Source organism: Danio rerio, chromosome 11 (assembly GCF_052040795.2).
Source record: "Danio rerio strain M-AB ecotype USA chromosome 11, GRCz13ab, whole genome shotgun sequence".
In the NCBI taxonomy this organism is placed as follows: Eukaryota; Metazoa; Chordata; class Actinopteri; order Cypriniformes; family Danionidae; genus Danio; species Danio rerio.
This window is the reverse complement of record NC_141031.1, coordinates 36,348,758-36,373,516: the sequence shown is the minus strand read 5'-3', so window position 1 is coordinate 36,373,516 and position 24,759 is coordinate 36,348,758. Positions and strand designations below refer to the sequence as shown.

At 33.9% G+C, this 24,759-nt stretch overlaps 2 protein-coding genes across 12 annotated transcripts in view; one reads left to right on the top strand and one right to left on the bottom strand.

The window, feature by feature from the left end:
• cntnap5l (contactin associated protein family member 5 like) overlaps positions 1–24,759 on the bottom strand; it is a 141,354-nt gene that overhangs the window by 41,895 nt on the left and 74,700 nt on the right. For all 11 annotated transcript variants that reach the window (XR_015502749.1, XR_015502748.1, XR_015502750.1 and 8 more), the window contains 3 exons: positions 12,931–13,078; positions 11,399–11,602; positions 2,547–2,731 (listed from right to left, as the gene is read on the bottom strand). Coding sequence is in view for 8 of the 11 variants with exons in the window: in XM_087273926.1 (XP_087130052.1) it covers positions 2,547–2,731; positions 11,399–11,602; positions 12,931–13,078 (537 nt within the window). In the remaining 3 variants the exon portion in view is untranslated. The remainder of the gene's footprint in view (positions 1–2,546; positions 2,732–11,398; positions 11,603–12,930; positions 13,079–24,759) is intronic.
• On the top strand, positions 7,349–10,821 carry LOC147841834 (uncharacterized; the record flags this gene model as incomplete). The annotated part of the gene is made up of 3 exons (XM_087273937.1): positions 7,349–7,405; positions 7,805–7,900; positions 9,344–10,821. Coding segments are annotated over 3 exons (465 nt in total), but the record flags the coding sequence as incomplete, so codon positions are not given.

Genomic DNA, 24,759 nt, shown 5'->3' with positions numbered 1-24,759 from the left:
TATTTTGAGTGCTGCACCCTGACAGTAATGGTACAAAGTATCAAATAGGCACTCAAAATCTCCATGAGAAAATTATAAACTTTGCTGCTCTTGTCAAGATTGGAAAAAAAAAAAAAACAAGGGATAGGAAAAAGGAAAGGAAGTGGTAAATATTTCAGCTGTTTGCAAAGAGGTTAATCTATAATAAATGGTATCAATTTTCCTTGAGCATTGAAGCCATTAATCATTTAAGCGGGAATGAGTAAAAAGAACCAAAAAAGACAGGGGATGTGCATTCTCAAGTTTGAAATAATTACTTATACACACAAAATAATAAATGAGGGGATTGTTGAGGTTAAAGAAATAAAGAACTGAAGGTGAAAAGTGAAAAAAAAAAGAGTTTCGATGATATTTGGAGGATTTTGGAAGAAAATTTATCAAAAAAAAAGTCTTCGGTCTGTTAGTAATTGCTTCTATGAATCTATTTTAAAAAACAAACAATTAGACCAGTCACGATATATCTATTTTATATCATATGATATATTGCACCAAATTGTATTGCAATAAATGATTGCTATTTGAGGACACAAATTATTTAATGCCAGAATGACAATATAATAGCATCATAATGAAAGCACACTCATCCAAAGAACATATAATATTTTATTCTTTAAAATATTAAACTATAGTAATTTTAACAATTTAATAGTTAGGCACTGATATCAGTTAAAATGTATATTCTAAACAAGTAAACATTTGAATGTTATTCAAAAAGTGCAAGGTAAAAACAATTGAAAAAATCTGACATGAAATATACTACAGTAAATTATATTAAATGCTATAGTATTTTAACCATATTTTTGTATGGTTGATAAATATTGCATCACCAAAAATGATTAAGGTCATGGCCATGTGTTGTAACAATACTGCATTAAAATGATTTTAAGAAAAATGCTGAAATATTTTTCTCAAAATTAGTTCTAAAACATGCATGACGGAACAAAAAATAATAAACAGCAAATCTATTTTAACATTGCTAACAATAAATATGCAAAAAAATAATAATAATAAAATAAAAGCATTTTAGAATGGTTTATGAAAACATTGGGAGACTATTATGTGACGCTCAAGCATTGGAGTGATGCCTGCTGAAAATTTAGCTTTGAATCAGAGCAATAAAGTACATCTTATAATCTATTAGAAAATAGGGTTGCACGGTTACCAGTAGTATTGCAATTCTATGGCTTCAAAATACTACCACTGAAGTTAGTAAATGGTAGTATTGTCATTAACGGTCTGTCTACAATAGATAGTGTTGCATGTGGGAAAAGTCACTAAAATGCTCACACGTTTGTGCAACAACAGATTTTATTTGAATAGTCTCTGGAGCCATTTAAGGTTGCAAAACTGTGTAAAATTTGTACCTTTTTTGATAGCGTAATGCATGTTTTCTGAATCTGAATCGTTTCATTTCTGTTCCTGTTAATATGATTTAGTAGCTTAAGCAGTTGCGACAATCTCTTTAAAAGAATGACTCACAAAGTGAAATTTTAAATTATTTTGGATTGTTACCTGATAAGACTGAACATTTTTTTTTATAAAAAACCCAAAATAGCAACAGGAAACATTGAAAAAATGTTGACCTCTTCATATAGCCTAATTTTGTTTGGAATACTTTGCATTACAATTTATTTTAATGTATTTTTTTTGTTGGTCAGTAATCTACAAAATAAACAAAAATAATGAATACATTTTTAGATAAAGAGGGGTGCAAATAATGCAAATAAGTGCAAATAATAAACTTTTTGGCCTTAGGGAAATTATGAATTAAATTCAAGTAGGCTTATTATAACGTAAATATAGTATTTCTGACAATTTTCTGAGCTTTTCCCTCATCATAGCACACGTGCTGCTGCTGATGTGACAATACAAGTGATTTGATTTCTTTATAACTCGAGTTAGGAATAACAGTATCACATTACTACTTGGTATCGTGATACTTCAGCTGGTATAGTATCGTAAGATTAATTAATGGTATCATGACAACCCTATTAGAAAACAGTTGTTTTAAAGAGTAATGCTGTGTTTACAGTGTTTTTGATTAAACAAATGCAGAATTTGTCAGCATAAGAGACTTATTTTAAAAACAAAACCACAAAACAACAAAAAATATCTTATAGACCCCAATAAACTTCTGATGCCTTTGTGTGCTTCTATAGTTTGCATCAATACGCTTGATGAGATGACAGGAATCATTGACTTTGTTCTCTGTGGTACTTTGTTTCAGGCTTTCATAAGTTTGCGGTGACAGTGATTGAATAAAATGTTTTGAAACTTGGTTTCAGATAACAAGGGAGTGGGATATATTTATGCATGTCACAGTAATAGATCTTATTCTTTTTTCTTCTTGCTGTTTTGACAAGGATTACTTTTTAAATATTTCTTTGTTCAAGCGTCCGTTGTGTAGTAATATTTTCCGTTATCTAAACCAATAACATAAACAAGCTCTGGATGGAAACTAATTAACTATAAATTCAGATTTACGGAAATATACACTCAGATCTCACCTCATAGTCGATCTCCAGGGTGTCCTCTTGTCCTAGACTACGGAAGTGTTGAGTGTGTCCATCCACGGTAAAGTTGACGTGTTTGTTAAAGCGCTCAATCTGAACAGAATGCCAGTGGTGGTCATCCAGCAGACTTCCTAACATGACAGATGATGAGCGACCACCAGACTGGGGCTTGGCATCATCTGTACAGAGAAAGACACTAGAAACATAGACTGGACAACATAAGCAAACATTCAGCCAAGCAGTTTAGCAAAGGCAGACATTTGCATCATTTATGCAAACTGTTTCACCAATCTGTCCATCTACAATAACTTTCCATCCACAAATCCATCCAATTATTGCAAACCTACATTCACTCATTAAATAGTCCATACATTCCTCTGTGCATCATTCATTTACACCATTGTCCATATCTGTCTATCTGTCCATTCATCCATCTATCAATTGAAATATCCATATATCTGTCCATCATTGTGTCTGTTCATCTGTCCATCCATCCATCCATCCATCCATCTATCTATCTGACTGTCCGTCCGTCCGTCCGTCAATCCATCCATCCATCCATCCATCCATCCATCCATCCGACCGTCCATCCATCCATCCATCCATCCATCCATCCATCCATCTATCATCCGTCCATCCGTCCGTCCATCCATCCATCCATCCATCCATCCATCCATCTATTTATCTATCTATCTATCATCCGTCCGTCCATCCATCTATCATCCGTCTGTCAATCCATCCATCCATCCATCCATCCATCCATCCATCCATCTATCTATCTATCTATCTATCTATCTATCTATCTATCTATCTATCTATCTATCTATCTATCTATCTATCTATCTATCTATCTATCTATCTATCTACACTGAAAAAAATGATTCTGACCCCTTGTAAATGTTACATGTTTTTATCTGGTTAATTTCACTGATTTTAATGTGTTATTTAATCCTACTTATTTTTTATTATTAATTTTCAAATTCACTGCTTTTGTTTAAAACAAGTTAATTTCATTCAATTAAAAGTAATTAGAAAAAAATACGTTTCATTTAATTTCCATATACTATCCGGTCTGCGCATGTGCAGACACTTTTTTTCCTGAAGGGGCCAAGGCAGGGAGATTGAACGTGATGCACTCATTTGAATGCTGCATCCAGCTCTGCATTTTCGGTAAGTAATCAATATATAATCATTGGTGTGTTATATTTGTTACTTAAACAGGGTTCTGTTTACACTTTTAAACATTTTATAGAAAAATGTGTTTAGCTAATGCTAAATTGGTATGTTTTTATATCAATTAACGTTACATTAAATTAAATTACAACTAAGGTGTCAGCGATTAGCTTAACTACGTGAGTTGTGTAAGGTTAGTAAATTAACTTAGCTTAAGTGTTAAATGCTTGGTGAATTCAGTGTTTGTCTTGATTATTTATTAGTTTGTGGAAGCCGAATAAAAGCAAAACAGTTTTACGAATGTTAACGTTAATTGTAGCAGCACCTTCCTTGCTGTCTAGGCTTGTAACGTTACGTTACGTTAGACTGGCCAAGCCTAACATTACATAACGTTATTCCTGACTGGCTGTAAGCATTTCTTCTAATCTTGTCAATGTGTTAACATTAGAACAAAATAGACCTGTGAAATCATGTTGGTAAAATGTGGTTAATGTGCACTGGCGGCAAGAATTTATGTTTCTACATAATCATAATGGCAGGCATAAGTTACGTTGGGTACCTGAATTTATCGTTTCTTTAAAAGTTTGTATTTTTTTACACCCGTAGACCCGCCCCTACTCTGACGCTGACTGGCTCCGACCGATCGTGACGTCGCTCCACTTGCGCAAACCTAACCAAAGAGCTTTTTTGACCTAACCAACGATTGCAACGAACACTAATCAGAGGCAGGTCTTCGCGGAATGCGGGTAGGAAAAGTAAACAAGCTTCTCTTTCGTGGCGGCATGCACTAAATTCCAGGGGTTTCATTACCACGACGTAAAATGGGCGTGGCTCGGTCGGTGTTTGGGAAACGCCCCCTTAAAAAAAAAAAACAATACTGAGAGGTCACCGATCATGCGCAGTACAGGTTCTTTTTTAGCGCGGTCATTTCAAACAGGATGATTATGGATAAAGAACCTACCGCGGTGGATAACGAAGGAAAAAACAATCATACAGGTTATTTTTTTGTTTTTATAATGTTATATTTTAAAGATTTCATTAGCAAAAACGGCTGACCTCGTTTTACTCCGTTTTACTGTCTCTGGGCTTTTGTACTTCCATTTTAAACCAAATAATAATGGTTGTGGTAAGATTAACCGTGTTTTTGTAGTTTAAAATATGGTATTCAGTCATGTTTAAACAAATAAATACCACATTTTCTGTAATAAATCGTGGTTAATTTTTCTTTCTCGATCTTAGTTAATTAACATAACTCATATTTATTTTCTATTTTTATTTAAAGTCATCATACACAAAACAACTGGGATCAGGACAGGTATCTGATGTTAACTAATATAAAAGTGATCATACATAAAACCCCTGGGATCAGGACAGGTATCTGATGTTACTGTATATAATATAAAAGTGATCATACATGAAACACCTGGGATCAGGACAGGTATCTGATGTTAACATATATAAAAGTGATCATACATGAAACCCCTGGGATCAGGACAGGTATCTGATGTTAATATATATAAAAGTGATCATACATGAAACACCTGGGATCAGGACAGGTATCTGATGTTAATATATATAAAAGTGATCATACATGAAACCCCTGGGATCAGGACAGGTATCTGATGTTAATATATATAAAAGTGATCATACATGAAACACCTGGGATCAGGACAGGTATTTGATGTTACTGTATATAATATAAAAGTGATCATACATGAAACACCTGGGATCAGGACAGGTATCTGATGTTACTGTATATAATATAAAAGTGATCATACATGAAACCCCTGGGATCAGGACAGGTATCTGATGTTAATGTATATTAAAGTGATCATACATGAAACCCCTGGGATCAGGACAGGTATCTGATGTTACTGTATATAATATAAAAGTGATCATACATAAAACCCCTGGGATCAGGACAGGTATCTGATGTTAATATATATAAAAGTGATCATACATGAAACACCTGGGATCAGGACAGGTATCTGATCTTAATGTATATAATATAAAAGTGATCATACATGAAACACCTGGGATCAGGACAGGTATCTGATGTTAATATATATAAAAGTGATCATACATGAAACCCCTGGGATCAGGACAGGTATCTGATGTTAATGTATATAAAAGTGATCATACATGAAACACCTGGGATCAGGACAGGTATCTGATCTTAATGTATATAATATAAAAGTGATCATACATGAAACACCTGGGATCAGGACAGGTATCTGATGTTAATGTATATAATATATAAAGTTTTTGGCACAAAAGCCGTAGGATCGGGACAGGTATCTTAAGTTATAACAGTATTAATGTAATCTGAGAGGTATCTTAAGTTAATTTGTTTAATATAACATTCACTGACTTCACATGAAACACCTGCGATCAGGACAGCTATTTAGTACTGCATATAAAAGGCATTTGACACGAAACCCCTGCAATACGTACAGGTATCTGAATCAAACGGCTGTTTTCACAATCTGCGCATGATCCGTGACCTATGCAAATTCACAGATAGGCCACGCCCACCCGATGACGCAGTAGCGGTTACGCTGTACTGAAACCCCTGGAAAAAAGTGCCTGCCCTTTCGTGGCAGCGGCATGGGTCGCAGTCCTCGTGGACTGTCTCCGACTCGCCTTATCAGAGTTTAAAACGTAAAGGTGGGAGTGAAAGTAGATGTAGTAGAAGCATGCAAATGTTTCATAACTAAATTGCAGGAGATTTGCAGATGACACGAGAGGACCAGCTAGTACGACCACAGCCGATAGTCCAGTGAAAGACCAGGGTTTAGCTAGCAGGTTGATGTTGTTCAACTTTGTTTCTGCTCTAACGTTAAACACAAAGACCAATTATGTTGGCATTGCATTTATTGCTCCCAATTTTAAACTAATACTTTTAGTATAGAAGTGGAACATGACAAATCCAAATACTAATAGAGTTAGTGATATGGCATGAAGACAGAATAAATAATTAATTAATTTTAATTAAATTAACAAATTGACTTGATCTTGACTTGTTGACTCAGTTATAATATCTCACAATGTACTTAGTAGTAGTAGGCTTGTGGACTGCATTGCGAAGAAATTTTTCTGTTTCTGATTTCACAAACAGTTAATAATAAATCGCCATATAATATGATCTGACACAATTTAAATAACCTTACACAATTATTTATTCTAAATCACTGTACATGTGTTTATATTTCATGCATTGTTGTACAAACAATGGTAGTTAATTTAAGAAACATTGATGAGGTAAGCACATGCTTGCTCCCTGGGTTTTTACATTGCACTTTGACCCATTGTAAATATAAAAAAAATATTATTAAGGTTTAAATAAGGATGCAGGATGCTGGTCCAGGTTTGATATCTTGCCATTACTCTTGATTGATAGCAATACATCTGGCTAGAACACACTGTACACCTAATATAAGAAAACTTGATTATATCTATTTAATAGCTACAAAATATCATTACACCAATGGCTGATCACAGTGCTCTTTGTCTTCTGTTGTTGTTTTTATGTGTGTAGATAAATGTTGAATTCCAGCGCATAACAACCATCCCACTTGAAACGACCTTTATGGCTCAGTTGGACAGCCATTTACCCTAGCTGACATCAGGAAGGTGTTTCTGGCCAAAAACTAGCCAAACATCTGGCGATCTTGCAAGAGGTAAACATGTTTTTACATTTTAGTTGAAAATATCATATACACTGTGGAGAAACCTGAAATGTACCTGTCTAGTGCCAGCCTTGATTATTTGTAAATGGCAAGGTTCCTAAGGCTACATCCACACTACTACATTTTTGTTTTAAAACGGAGATCTTTTGGTACATTTGCACCTACCATGCAGACTGAACTGTCACCCTATCGCCCTACACATTCAGACCTGAAAATGAAGTCACAATACACTAACATTCTTTAGATAAAGAAGGCAGCCCATTTACAGAATATATCATGAAGTCATTGTGTATATATTTTTGAGGTTACCACAGGTTTAAAGTATTCTACAGTTTTTAGACATTTTTTTATTATTTATTGTATTTTAATAGTTGTTGTCCTTTTACACAGGCTACAAGTGACATCAATCTTAAAAGGGCAGCAGTCCTCAAGGCACTTTGCATCTATCTTGGTGAGGATGATGAACATCTCATTCAGGAGTATAAGGCAAGTAATTGTAATTGCATTTATCAGTCTGATGTACTGTCTTGTATTATAAAATGTTTTAAGATCCTAATATCACTAACCCACTAGTTAGAAGAAAATACATTTAAAGGGGCACTCAACAAAAACAAACCCAGTGCACAACAAAATCAGTGTGTTGACACCAAAACTATGGCAGCTGTAGTCCTACACAGTCTGCATGCTGTCGTGTTTTGGGGTCTAGAGCTATTATAGTGTGGAAGCCTGCTGTTTATTTAAATCAACTAATGCAAAACTTGAAAAATGCTCTAGCCACTAAAGCATGTCACTACAGAGGATCATACTGTGGTTTTTATGTTTTAGTCCATTGATGATGAATGCATTAAAGGAGAACTCTGGTCAATTTTAACATTAAGCTCATTTTTTTGTAAATTTGGAGTGCTGTCAGTACAGAGAACCTGTTTTTTGGTCCACAGTAGTCGATTGTCGAGTTCAAGTGCATAGGTTTAGTTACCTATGATCACGCGTGTGATCTCGACAATCGACTACTGTGGACTTTGACTGAAAACAGGAAATAAATTAAGATATGTGCGCTGGCTGAATTAACATCACTTTTATTCATATCTTTCACATTTGCTGCTTACAGATAATCACTCACATGGCTGGGCATTTGTAATGACACATCAAGGATGTTAAGAGGCTAAAAGCATGTTTAAAACTTGCCCCATTGAAGTCAACAGGGTGCCGATTTTAAAAAGAGCATAACACTGTGTAGGCAACACCGATTTCTGCCGTTGTTCTCTGTACTGACAGCACTCCAAATTTACAAAAAAATTAGCTCAATGTTAATATTGACCAGAGTTCTCCTTTAACATTATGAGAATATTTGTATAAAATCAACAATTTGCTGCAGAGTTTTCAAAGCAGGTAACATTTTCTAAACACACCCTGGTGCATTCAAGAAGTCTGACATACAATAGTTATTAACAGACTCTGACAAACTTTATGTTGAGGAAATGAAATGCTGCAGAGTAAAATAACATGGATGTTGTCACAGGATGATGTACATTTGTCTGTGTCTGGACTGGAGATGTTCAGTAATTGGCTAAAACATTTTAAACCATCAGTTTGGTTCTTGAAACAATAAGGCAGGCTTTATTCATAACTTTTCTTATTGTTAAATTAAAAGACCAAAACCAACAATGTGTTAGTCCATTTCTCAATCCATTCTGACTTCTGTGTCTGCTCCATTTGCAGAAAATTTTGGATATTTTTCATAAAGCCATAAAAACAAAAATCTGTGGTTTGTTAATTCACATGAACCTTTACTTAACTGACAAAAATATTTTCAATGGTTTTACTGACCAGTGTAATTATGTATTGTAAATATAAAGAAATTTTGAATTTGCAGGTCATTCAAATCTATTACATAAATTCATGTTTTTCTTATATTCTACAAATATACAGGACATTGAAGGAGATGGCATCCAGAGAGACCTGCAGAATTCCACCATGGGCGTATATGTCAACAAGGAGGGTGGAGAAATTGGAGCACATGATGACATTTATGTTGAAGGAGAAATCATTCTGGACAACATTGGATCTGTAGCCCAAGCATCTGCAATGATGCTGGGAGTCATCTATGTATTGAACTTGGCCTACCCCAAAGAGCTGAAATACTCTTATGAATTCATTCAAAATGTGCTCTTGAAAATGGATGGAGAAAGACTTTCCCCCAAAGTCCTTGGACTAAAGAACAAAATCATTGCTGGACTGTAGGATTTCTTCAGCCGCTCATGTAAACGCTGCTAAGCTGCATTTTTAAATCTGGTTTGGGAGGCGATAGAAAACATATAGTATGATGTAAAATGCAGCCCTAGAAAATGTTTCAAACTGAAAACAAAGTGAGTGGTGGACTGTAATACATAGCCACTGGTGTGAACATTTAAAGTTGTCATTGGATTTAGTGGAATATTCACCTGAAATAAAAATTGCAATCCTGTAAATAGGCCAGGTTTCTATCCACACTCAGCACAAAAAGTATCCATCCATCCATTAACGCCATATGAATTTTAGAAGTTAAGCGCTTTGAGATAAACAGTTGATGATGTCTGCACCATTAAGGCATTGCATAAGAAAAGGACACAATGAGATGACGTCATTAAAAGAGCTCCAGTCAAAGTTCAAACAATGGGGAACCATGTGTAAAACATGAAATTATGACAATTCTTTTAGTTTCATGTGAGAATGTTACAGCCTCCTCATTGCTTCACACAGATGTGATGTTTTCATTTGACACTTTTTATTTTTTTTAGAGTAGCTTAAGCTTCAGTGGACATTTAAGTCACGTTTCATTTTATTTAGTAAGTCTGTTTCCATATTTATACACCAACTTTTTCACCTCAGCCAAACATAAATCTATTTTGTTATATAACAATCTTTTTTTTAATTAGTATTTTTTTAATGTAACTACAGTTTTTTGTAATTTCAGCATCAGGTCCTCAGTGTGCACTGTGTTGCAGCTGTGGACAGTTCTTGTACTATAGCATTTTTTGTTCTGTATAGTACTGGTGTATTTTGTTACTTGTATATGTTTTGTTGTGTGTTAAAAGGCTTCCCTCCAAAGTTCTCCTGTGTGTATATGTATACAGCCACTATTGTGAATATTTAAAGCTGCACTAATGATGTTTTGGAATATTGACTCAATGTAAGTTTGCAGTTAAATATAATCTCACGCAAGTTATTCAGTGTTCGCTGTCTTCCAGCTAATCTGGTGCACTTGTTTTGTTACGAATTGTACAATGTATTTTATGTTAATGGATGATATACTGCATTTTGTTATAAGAAAACAATTTGAGAAATGATTACTGAGTTACATTACTGCCATTCTTTGAGAGAGCAAAAATATCTCTTGGATCACAAAAATAAAGTTAGAGTTGAAAATATTGGGTTTTCTTTATTTGTCTGAATATTAATGAAAGATACAATAGATAAAAAAAAATATTGGATTAAAATTAATTTTAATATGTAGAAATTAAACGATTAAATTGATCTGGTTGCACAATTAATTTGAGTTAATTCTACTCAAAATAGTTTAGCTAAAATTATGAATATAATTAATCTGAAATTACTGAAAGAGATTAATAAACTCAATGTATAAAATATAAGTAGAACCACTTTATAAAATATAAGTAAACTCAACTTAAAAAATATAAATTCACTTAACTTAAAAAATATATCTGGATTTAGATAAAATTATTTTGTGCAACCCCTTGACGTAATAAAATTAAGTAAATTCAACATAACATTTTTTTCAGTGTATCTATCTATCTATACATATCACACCATCTCGCCTCCATCAAGAAACATTTGTGCAGGAGGGTGAATAAAAGGATAGAAGGTCATTTCGAATAATACAAGTTGAGACTCTTGAGGAATTTCCTACTCCTACGGGGAGGGAAAATAAATCCACTCCATTCTTATTCTTGCTTCTCTAATGTCCTGCCCTTCTCTTCCACTCACCTAAATTGAGATGCAAAATGAGTCTTCCTCTCTGAAGCTCCAGAGTCAGAAAATCTCCTCTCTGTCCCTCTCCATGAACCAGAACGCCTTCTGCTTGATGACTCCTGAATCTCAGAGATATCACGTCTTTCACTGTGCTGGTGGACTTCTGGTTGAACCGGTAGAGTAAGGCACTGCGACCGTCAAAGTCAGCCACGTCGGACTCTGAGGAGGACAGAAAGACGATCAAAGAGAATGCGAGAAGACCCTCCGCTCTGTGCACTTTCTCTGACCTTTCCACATCTGTCTGCTCTGGTACTTCCTGTTGACTTAAAAGTTAAGCTGAGCTGAATATTCAAAGGCAGCTAACTTCTTTAAATCTTAAAGGGATAGTACACACAAAAGGGAAAATTCTTTACATTTACAACGTCACAGTTGTTATGTTATAGTTACAATAATATACAGTTACACAATATACAAATCCTTCATTTGTTCAAATTTAATTTGAGTTTATTTTTTTATGTTGAACACAAAAGAAGATATCTTGAAAAAATACTGCTAGCCCATTGACTTCCATAGTATCTTTTTTACAACTTTAAAAGTCCACAGGTGCCGGCAACCAGCATTTTTCAAAACATCTTTTTTCGTGTTCAACAGAATAAAGAAACTTATAAAGGGAAAGTAAATGATGAGGACATTTAAATTCTTTGGTGAAGTATCCATTTAAATATGGTATACAGTTTCCTAATAAAAAATAATGGGTCATGCATTTTTGGTATGATTATAGAAATATTTGTTTGTGTCCAATTTTTTTTCCACATTTTGTTAAGGATAATGCTTGAAAAACGTGAAAAACTAAATAAACACACAACATAACATCTTAAAGGGGTGGTTTACCAAAAAGAAAAAGAAAAACCTCAGGCAATTCAAGACATGGATAACTTTTTTCTCCTGCAGAACGTCAAAGATCAAATCAATGCTGATAATACTCCCATGGCCCCTAAATATACACAAAGTTGTAATAAAGCAAAACGTGTAATAAACATATTATTAGCATGTTATTAATAATATTTGCACCATTGTTACCTTTAAACCACATTTTGTAAACTGTCCTAAGAATATTCACAATAATCTGGAGTGCAAGCCTCCTTTTGCAGAAGGCATTATAGACATTGAATGTTGAAAATTTGTTCAGTCAGTCTTGCCAATTGAGAGTGTACATGTTGCAGTTTTGCTCATCAGTTTATCACCTGGAGCCATGGGTATTAATATTTTTTTGCCTCTATATAGTTTTAATTTCAACAGCTGGTAGTTGTTAGTGAAGCCCCCACAAAAGCATTATTTAAGAATATTTAATTTTCCACTGAAGAAAACACCAACCGACGTCTGGCCTGAGGTTTGAGTAAAAGTAAATGACTTTAAAATATTTAAGCATATGGAAAACTGTTTGACAATTTGGTTTATGTAGGTATGTGATAAAAACAAAATGAAACCAAACATTGGCTCAGAAAATAACAGCAGCAGCAGCAAATCAAATGCAATACATCACTCACTATATGTACAGCCATAGACCTCTAGCCGTAGACCCATTCCTCCTCTCGGGCTTCCCTCTATGGGCAGAAGACGCATATATCGAGTTCTGATTGAGTGAGGAAGTTTGTGTTGGACCACTGTGTCTGTGTCACTGTTTCCTGTAAATGTCTGTAAGTATACACACATACACAACAATTTTGGTCAGACAGGCCTTAAATGGCACAATGTTAATGCTGAAATGAAATATTTTAGCTTTGGGTTTGTTAAGAAATGTAAAAATCTTTTTTAACAGGCATCATAACCATGTGGTTGACCATTTATTCATAGGTTATCATTATTATTTTAATTGCTTATTACTATTTATCAGAGTTGTGTCAGTATATTATTCAATATAAGATGTGGACCAAATATATATATTTTCAAGGAGTACACCTTAAAGGGTTAAGAGTTACATTTATTTAACTAAAATATAATAATTGCTAACATTTTAAAAGCCAATATTCCCATTAATGTCACATAATACCTCAGAAATCATTCTTATATTCTTCTTTAGTGCATAAGAAAAAAAAAATATCACTGTCAAAAAGAATTGCTTTATTTATTTTTTTATTCTTTGATTCAAAAAACTTTTAATGAACACCACTAAATTAACATTCTAAAACATTTCAAAACTTATTTAAAACATGTTTTTAAATAATATTTTGTAACATTATAAAAAACCTTTATTATCATTAGTGCTGGACAAAGATTATTCGCATCCAAAATAATATATATATATATATATATATATATATATATATATATATATATATATATATATATATATATATATATATATATATAATTTTAATTTTTTTTACATAGAAACAAAGCTATACAAAAGAAATGTTACCTAGATATATAAAAAGTATATATATAATTTTTCCCATGGTCTGTTGAAATTCTTGATTTTGATTGGCGGTAGGGTGTGCATTAAAATTGTATTAAATTAAAGTTTTATTTTTATTAAATGATTATTATTAAATTATGTTATGCTTAATATCTGTTGATACTGCTCCTTCAACAGACATTTAACTGACCATAAGAAACTTTGCAAGTACATGTCAACTTACACTAACCCTAACCCCAACCTAACATTATACTTATAATCAAATGAAAATTAGTGGGCATACAGATGCAGTGCAACTTAAATTTAACAAACGGACCATTAAAATAAAGTGTGACCTAAATTTCAAATTACACTAACTGACCAACAAAGTTGTCAACAAAATGCTGGCCGAAACAAGTGTGTTTTTAACATGGTTCAATGAAAATTTATTAGAGGCTCTTCAAGAACAGCTGCCATGCTAAACAGGCCCTGCAGACACCATTTAGCAAACAACGCTCTGTACGACACAAACATTATATTTGCACAAATTACGCTCTCTAAGTTGGTTTCTTTGCTCCCCAGTGATGATGAAATGAGACTAAATGATTTTCTGATGAGTTCTGACCTTCTCGCTCTTTCAACTGTGTGCTGATTCATCTCTGCTAGGCTGTTTTGTTTTGTCATTTTTATTAAAGGATTCTTGAAAAATAAATCACCCCTGGAGCTTGTCGAGGGGTAGTTGCCAAATAATTTTTTTGGTAGATGTCGGCCACTCTGTTTGTCTTTTCACCGAGCTAACACATGCCAACCGCATACACACCAGAATAAACTCATTTCCTTCATCTTGTCTACACCATTAAAGTTAATGAAAGATCAAGGGTGTGATGAAACAATTGGAAACTATGAATATAGTATAGAGGGAGAAGTCTCCCTTTTTTCTTAGGAGAGAGTGACTGAAATGTTTGTTAATTGCCAAGTGAGATTTAGGCTCTCATAAACTCTGAACATGAATAAACCTATTAATAATGGTTGACAATCATCCAGAGCAATTAAAATGTGTTGTAAAAGAGCAGGATATTAAGAAAAAGGCATGTGAATGGCCTCAGTCAATGATTTAGTTTAATCACTGAAATAAAATAAATAATGCCGTAACTAAAAAAGTGAAGTCAGCATAACTCATTTATTTATTTCTTTGATATTTTGAACACTTACTGTAATTAGAAGTACAATGTGACTGATTTGAATCTTTTTGTGGTCTGGTGTCTTTGAGGCTGTTGAACTTGATATTAATAATTCATTTAATGAGAAAACAACCAAGGACAAAAACCTCACAATGCATTTCAAAGAGGAAATGGGAAATAAGCTAAGATGATGGAATGATTTATATGTAACAGCACAACCCTTCTCAGCATTATTACGGCCAGCAATCACTCCCAAACGTCATCACAAGACAGCATTATTAGAATTCTGGTTATTTTCTTCAAATTCTACAATGAATTTGTAATGTGTTTTCCTCAAATTTGACCTTTTCATACTAGCCTCTGCAATAGCCAGTCCTGGATTCTACACACAAAAAAAAAATATGTTGGGATAACAAGAAGAACAAAACAAACAAACAAACAAAAGTAAATTGAAAATAATACAATTAGGTTGTTCCCAAAAAAACAAAACAAAAAAAAAAACACTCAAGAATTGTGTTATTTTAGCTTATTATATATAGGTAGTTTTAACAAACAGCAAGCATAATTTATTTGAGTGTACTCATTTTAATATACAGTGGGGGAACCCACTACTAGGGTTGGGCAATGTCGACCAATTTGGCATTGTACGATGTCTAATGTGAAACATCGCGATGGGCGATGACATCGTCATCATGTGAATAGCGGGGGGGTGGGGGGGGTTATTGTTTGCGCGCAACATGTCTGAAGAGCGAGGTGGAATCCGTGGGTGAGAAGGGTGCGCGACTTATTTGAGGACTGAGGGGGAGGGAGGGAGACGCGCGATTTACGGGAGATTATCACTCGATTATCACTCGTTTGCGGCCATTGTGAGGAACTGCTCTCTGCCTGGAGCGCATGACAGTGTGTGGCTGTGTGTGTGACTGTGTCTGTGTGTGTGTGTGTGTGTGGTCATGTGATGTGCTTTTTCAGCAATTTTTGTTCTAAAATGCTATTTTAACACTAAGACGTATTAGTGTAAACAGGGCCTGAGTGTGTATTTTTTGCATGGGGGCGGGGCGGAGGATCGGCGATGCTGGCTCAGCATTGTGTTGTCTATTGGCCATCGGCAATGGACGATGGCATCGTTTATCGGCCCAACCCTACCCACTGTATCACCCTTGTCTGTATATCAATTAAGATGCCTCTGTCCTGCTGCGCTTCATCAAAATTCAGCATCATAAGCAAAACTACCACCTTGTGTCATACAACATTTATCGAGTTATCAGCGCGGTTGTCAAGGTAGAATTTCAAGCACAACTAATGAATAAGTTAAACACACCTATTTAAGTTTTGATGTCAAAACTTGGTATTTTAAGTAGGTTAAGTTATATTATATTAAGTTATATTCACTTAATATCTTTAGTAATGACAACAGCAGTGTTTAGTGTGTAATAAAATAAAACGGCATAGGGAAAATTATTGAACACATGAAGAAAGGGAGGTGTAGAAAAACAGTAAAAGCCCAGACAGCAGCTTAAATCTCTATCCTTCTTCATTGTAAATAAACATGAGCTGCTTCAGTCCAACATCTACATTATCGGGATGATGAAGATAAAACCAGGGTGGACATTTCAGCAAGACAATGGTTCAAAACACAGACAAGGAAACGCTCAAATGATTTCACAGAAAGAAAATCAAGCTTTAGAATGGCCCAACAAATCACCTGACTTGAATGCAATCAAAAATCTAATAGATCAGATTTGATCAGTGAAAGCCACCGAATCATCAAGATTTTTTATACACTGTTAAAGTTCGTGAAAACTCACAAATGAGCAATGCATGGGACTTCATTCTCCATATGAGAGGCATCTTTAAGCTGCCGTCACCAAAAAAAGCCTTTTATATAAAGATTTAAATACATTTCTGTAAAAAAAAAAAAAAAAAAAAAAAAATCTGAAAATTTTTTTAATGTCTGTATTGCTTTTTTAATTGTACCAAAATTTTGTTCAATTCCATGTCAACAGCTCCTTTGGAAATATTATATTCGATACTTGTTTCCAATACTGTAATTTTGTACATATACATGTTTAAATAAGGTACTGGATTTGCATTAGTTTAGTTGTAGATATTTCCCAAATGGCTTCCATAGTTTCATCTCCATTGTACTCACACATTTACATGGAAGACTAAGCAAAAAACTGGTGCAAAGTGAAAGTTTTATCCATAATTCAACAATGCTCCATGTATGTTTAATGTAGAGAAAAAGTGAATAATACAATGCTTTTTTGAACTTCCCCCCAACATCCCAATGGACGATGACAGGAAAACTTCATTTACAAGTAATTTACCTTTTCAACCCAAGGATGAAGACCTAGGTGTTTAATCCTTATACCGAACAATAGGCTTAGCTTTTATGCATTCATTCAGCATAGGTAAAGAGAGAGGAAGGAAGAAAGAGAGAGGAAAAAGTACAATAGCTTTTCAAAGACATCCGTTAGTGAGATACACAAAGCTGGAAGAACGGAAGCAACACACTGTAAAAATCACTCCAAGAAATTTAAATTAAATTCTTAAGCCTCGAGTTAAGCTATTAAAAAGATGATGGTACTTTATTTAACATGCAACAAAGAGTCTGCATACTTGAATCTAAAGCTGTTTTTTATATATTAAATACATTTAAGTTGGTATAAAGGAAAATCAAATCAACCCTCTTTTTGTTTTATGCAAGCTTCGCAAACTGATTTGAATATATAATAAAACTATGCAGCTGATTGCAAAAAAAGCAAGTTACTTTGCAGTCTAAATACATCTGGAAAACTGAAAAAAAAGCTAAATGACCCCAGTGCATACACTTTAAAATCAAGCAGTGCAATTTATTAAATGAAATGAGTTCCTTTGACTTGCATCTTTTTCATTTAAAAAAAGTTAATTGAACTTAATAGAAACAACTTTTGTGAAGTCAAAATTTGATTGTATTAGACTGAATCTAAAAGGAATGAGTTAACCTAACCACGCAGATTTCTAGAATGCTTTGTGTTAAAGTAGAAAAATAAATGTAAATAAATTAAGTGTCATCGTGTAATTTTTGAACATGATTGCGATAGGGAGACATGATTTAGACAATAATATTGTGTTATGTTGAGATTTGCAGATATTTCTGTAAAAGTAAAATTGTAAGCGATTTTGCAAATAGATTAGTAAAAAGTTTAGCCTATTAAAATAAAAGCTGTTATAAAGAAATTGAATCAAGTTATCAAATCTCATTAACCTTTTCTTCACTGTATAACTTATCCAGACCAAGATTGACATGTTTAGATATTCTTCTTCTTATTATTATTATTATTATAATTATTATTATCTGTATATGTCTGTTCAAACATGCACCCAAATCCCAGAGTGTCCACTTACGCTGCACTTTAAATCGCATGTACCCGTTTGGGAAACATCGTCTTTATATCACTGAGCGCGTCATGAGAAATGCATAAGAGGAGCAACAGCGCCTGCAATGGAAAGTAAGGGAATCCTGAAGTTTTTATATTTATTCAAAGTGTTTTCATGCCTAAATAAAATTAAACAGAACAGATTCACATTTAAGAGCAAGAGGTGTCCTCTTGTGGTTTGGCAGTATGGGTTGTGTATAGGGAGGATCGACTCTTTAATACGTATTGCCACCCTTCATAGAAAGATTAAAAATATGCGAGAAATAGGGGAAAATACCTTTACTGGATGATAGCGATGGAATTGTAAAATACAGGAGAATCGTGGGAAAAATGGGAGGGTTGACAGGTACACTTTATATAAAAGTTTTATTTGATTAATTATGTAAACTAAATCTAAACTCAATTTACAGTCACATGTAATGGGCATATCCGTAACAGAAAAGGTTTACTTTATACTTCAAATTTGAATATCTTTTCATACTTTTTACAAGCTTGAATTTTGTACTAACAAATAATTTACTTTTTCATTTTTATTCTTCCCTAAACTAAATGGCGTAAGGTAAATATTAAATCTATTTTACTAAATATATAGTATTTTACTAAATATATAGTTGGTATTGAATTCATTGAAGAATCATTTTAATCAGTGTATAGGCAAGTTAAACAACATTATCATACAACTTTTTTGTAGAGGTTAATGTTAGAACTGCATTATCGACTCCTTGTTTCTTTATTTATCCGATGCGATGGCATTTGAATGCTTTGAACTAAAGTAGGGGGGACGCTAATCGATATAGTATAACACTGTGACACTCTTTCATCTCAATATAGAATCAATACACAGACGGCAAGTATCGATTTTTAAATTATAATCATTATTATTTTGCATTTTAAAGGTACTGCTGACATTTGGTGCAGCTTCTAAAGTTCAATCGGGAGGTCAATTAACTCTGATCTATCGAACCCTGTTTGAAAGCTGAGGTATGAAAGTTGCAGTATGAGCTATAAATTCTTGTCTCGCTTCTGGGTTTACAGTATATTGTTTTTTGTGCGTGATTGTGGTCGATTCAGACTTCATCACCTTCCCCTGAATGCTTCAGAAACACTTCGTGTTCTGGGGTTTATAAAGAAATAGGGAAAACATGAAAGAAGCAGCCTTTTCAGTGAGCAGATTTCTCAAGATGATCTGATTAAGCCTTTAGCAGCTTTAGATCAGCATAATCAATATTTTCCATGGTCACCTCCAGCTCTGTGGAAGCACAATGACATGTTGGGCCACACCTGATCAGTAGCCAAACAACTTTAGAGCCAGACAGAGACAGAGTAGCATAAGGGAAAAGGCTGGGTGCAAAATATCTATAAACACGTTTCTGAACTGATTGACCTTTTTAAAGTGGTTTAATAGAATCTGTCACAACGTGATGAATCCTCCTTGCCACATTAGCCGCTTACGCTAAAGCTCCTCCCAGTCATTGCCATCGATTTTAAATGGACACAAAAATCTTGTTATGTGGGATTAAAAGTGGGCTGTTTGCAGAGCAAAGGCATCAAAGCTCTTAATGAAAAAAAAAAAGAAACATTATGAAAAGCCTCAGAGATCAGTGACAAAGCACAAAGCAAAACACAGCTCCTCTGACCTTTTCACGAGGCTGAAGATTACATTTGCAAACCAAACATCAAGATCTGCTCTTAATTGTGAGGGGGGGAAATAACAATCTCAATAATTAGATCCATTAATAATTTAACTACCACCATCACCACCACAGATGATTCAACATGCATTATGCATTTAGCAAATATTTCATCAAAATTAATACATTTTTCCATACTCAAATAAACATTTCCCTAGCTCAACCTTGGAAGCTCATCCTGGACATCAAGCGCTGTGTTTATGGGAAACTGACAGACGATTTTTATGATACAAGATAAGGAACTTTCATATTTTGACACACCAGTCTAGGTTAATCTGCTTTACCAATCCGAGCACAGAGAAGCAGATAAGAATAGTTCTAAAACGAAATATATTGATTTTGTGTGGATGCGTACATGTGTGGGTTTGTGGACCACTGCACGTCTAGGGCTTTACACCTGCTGGATCACGTGAACACAAATCGGCACAGGAGAGAGACTGAGAAAATCGATTTCAGAGATGCCACAATAAGCCAAAACTAAACAAGAGACAACTAGAGTCAACGGGAGGCGCTGTAGTAATCCAACCAATAACTCTGCAGAGAGTGTTTTGTCCATCTTGAACGAGAGCTGTCACCAGCGGGTCTTAGGGCTCTGAAAAAACAAACTCCAAAACATGGATCAAATGTACTCATAAACCCTGGTTTTTGATGTTATTACTCAAATGGATTTGTCTCTGGTAAGTCTGCATCACACCATGATCAAAGCAGTGTGCAAATACAATGCATAATAGCAGATCAACATGATTACCAGATAAATCATGTAATGATTATTTTTCATCAACATAAGCTATTAGCTGCGCTGATTACTCTGTTGCGCACCACTACTTCAGCAACAGTTTTTTTTTTTCTGGATGATAATTTGACTGTCTAAAATAGCATGTTTTCTTGAGTAGCTATTTCTGTTTAATAAGTAATTATTTTGGATATTTTCTAAAATATATGAATAAATGCAGCATTGATGAATTCTATCAGCCGATTTGAATGTTATCACTCGATTGAATGGGCGTTATCTGTCGTTATCAGCGGATCGATATGGGCCAGTAGGGGCCTTCTGCACCTATTACTATTATCCATCCACATGGCTGTGGCTGAAAGTTAATGAGAATTATTTATATTATTTATTAAATCCATTAATTGTATTTTATTAACGTCTACCCCCACTCCAACCCTAAACCCAAACGTCACAGTAATGTAAAAACAAATCTGGGCTAGAGTCTTCTCTATTAGTGCAGCTGATTACCTATGTGAATGGATGCAGCCTTCTAAGCTTACCAGTAGGCACAGAAGGCCCCTAATTGTCCATATCGATCAGCTAATAACCACTGACAACAACCATTCAATCGAGTGACAACATTGGAAGCGGGAGAATAAATCATCACGGTGTAAGTGTTACATGATCTTCCAGATATTGTCATTCCAGCCTGAACTCACGAGGAAACATATTTTGTGTTTTGTCAGTTTAGTGGCTAATTCTTACAAATTTGTGTTCAGTCGAATGAAAGTACAAATTTAAAAAAGGAGGCGTGTCACCTAACCTCACTCCTAAATCCAGTGTTTCCTTATCATTATATAAGGGGGCGCCTCGCCCTCCCAATGGGTTTCAACGCCACCCCCTTAAAGTCAAGTTAATTTAATTTATTTATAGCGCCAGATCACAGCTTTTAAACAGCTAAATAGCCATATGTAATATCTTATTTACACAACGTCATGAAGAGCTCAAAACTGCGACCATTTTGGTCGCATATGGGCCTGCAATTTAATCTATGTGACCTCATAGTATATTTGGGAGCATTTGAGCGACTGCATCTTATGGTTGTAGTGCGACCTGTTTATCTTTTTTTTTTTTTTAAACGTGCTGAATCAGTCTTCCCTGCCGCTATATTAGTTCATATAGCTGTCGATCACTCAAGGCTTTATGCTTTTGTGACCCGGGGTAATGCAAACGGCTGAAGTTTGAGGAAGACGTGTTGAAAAGTACACAGGTTTGCAAACCTACCCAAAGTTATAAATAATAGCACTAATGAGAATAATCATGCTGTGAATGTTGATCCTCCAGCCGAGATCAATCGAGTGTTTTCTGAGAGAGTGCTGAAAGACTCGATGAGGATCAGCTGTTTTAGGGCTGCATGTTCAGCGTAAATGTCTGCTAAATGTAGAATTTAACACTGTACATCATTGCCAAAGAAGCTCGTCTTTAAGTTTAAAGTGAAACTGCGGCTCATGTCAAACATCGGTATTGCGACGGTGGTCATAGTGAGAATTCTGCTCTGCCTGCTTATATATTGGGCCGGCTGACTCGCTTGCTTTTTTCCACAAACACAGAACAATGTAAATCTGAGCAAAAGAGACTAAGCATTTAAAATGACACAAACCCAAACCAAAACTTTTAAAGAGTGGCAGAAGTGAGACTTCCTTTCTTTTGTCCATTCTTTCTTCACATGCATATTATTTTTATATTTAATTACTGATGACTGCTTTGCAGCTTTCAGCATTGAATTGAATGATTTATTTTAATATTTCATTTGTTTTGTAGCAGAAATAGTATTAGTTTTTTTTAAATTGACATGCATATAAAACAATAAAGCAAAATAAATATTTTGTAATGTAATGCTTTCTTTTTGTTTAATGCAAACCATAATTTATTTTTCATAATGTAACAGTATGACTTTACATAGCAGATAACCTGCATTCAAGCACATTTAAAGCAGAATGATCATGCAGAATGTTATTCATTGTTAGTTATATTGTCGTCATCATTTACATTTTAAAATGATTAGAAATTCATATTGTAATTCTTGCGCAAATATCAGCAAGTCATCACAGAATTACTTAGTTGTTTCTGATTTTTGTTAGTCCTGATTGTTTTCAAATAAAATAAATCCATTATTATACATTTTGCAGTGGTGCTCATTCATTTTTTGGTTGGTGCTACTAAATTTTAGAAGTGCTACCAAGTAAGAGAGTTAACTTCAAGACATGCTTTTCAGCTCTGTCTCACGCTCTCACTCTGCCTAAATAAAATTCAATGTAAAAAAAAAAAAAAAAAAAAAAAGTAAACCTTGGAGAAACACTGTTAACCCACTAAATTAACCTTATGAAGTTACAAACTGCCATAAGATTGTGTTGGATATTAACAAATCCTGTACTGTGACATCATTGTATATAGTGTACATCAGATCGACATTTTATTTCATTCTTTATATAGGGACAATAGACAATCAAAGAACTGCCTCAGAATTATCAACAAAGCTTCTTATTCATTATCTGCTGGAAGTAGTAAGTTATCTGGGTAACTTGTGGGTAAAATGTTTGACTATATATGTATATATATATATATATATATATATATATATATATATGTATATATATATATATATATATATATATATAAATATATATATATATATAAATATATATATATATATATATATATATATATATATATATATATATATATATATATATATATATATATATATATACACACACACACACACACACACACACACACACACACACACACTTCTAAATCATAAAAATTACACAAACAAGCACATACTTTGTTCTAAAATAACTGATTAATTATAATAATAATAAAGTTTTCAAAAGCCCAAACATAAAATAACTTTAACTAAACAAAGCTTTAATTAATTAGTGTATTATATATACACACACACACACACACACACACACACACACACACACACACACACACACACACACACACTTCTAAATCATAAAAATTACACAAACAAGCACATACTTTGTTCTAAAATAACTGATTAATTATAATAATAATAAAGTTTTCAAAAGCCCAAACATAAAATAACTTTAACTAAACAAAGCTTTAATTAATTAGTGTATTCTCAAAAAAGCGAAAATAAAAACACGTATATTAAATACTCACTCACTTTAGTTTTATCAGGGGTAAAATACAATTTATAACAAAATTTTCTGACCATTTGTTTCATATTTATTTTATTTTGTTAGAATATAATGCTGTTTTGATTTGAATTTATTATGTGTAAAAGAGTATAGATGGATGGATGGATGAAGACAAGTGAGATTCAACTGATATTTTAAACACTCTACTAAGAAATGCTCTTGGTTTACATTTCATCTTACATTTGAAGAACTGAAGAAGGGTGCTAAATTATAGAGATCATTAACGTATAAATGCGGGGTTTAGCAATTCTCAGTTGTAATTTCTATTACATTTTATAAATTACAGGTTTTGCATTTTCTATAAAATGACAACAAGGTGACCTCCTGGGGGGAGAAATCAACTTTACATAAGACATTTCATTTAATAATGAACCAGCAAATCTTTTTCATTTGATGGATTTCTAAATAATGCACAACCCCAAGGAGCAAGAGCCACATCAACTGGTCATAAATCAACACACAATCATTCAGCAGGAAATAAACAGCTTCTTTTATCCCTCCCTGCTTTAACTTTCTCCAACATGCTTTATGATTAGCCTGCAATTTAGTCCAAATAACTGTAATATAAACCATTAAGACTGTAGTTAAAATCCTTTCTAGTGGAACCATTTCCTGGTATAATGAAGTCAGATTGAAAAAGGTGTGAGGTGCCAGACATGAAATGAAAAAAAAAAACTTGTGAAAATATTGGATATGTGTGTGTGTGTGTGTGTGTGTGTGTGTGTGTGTGTGTGTGTGTGTGTGT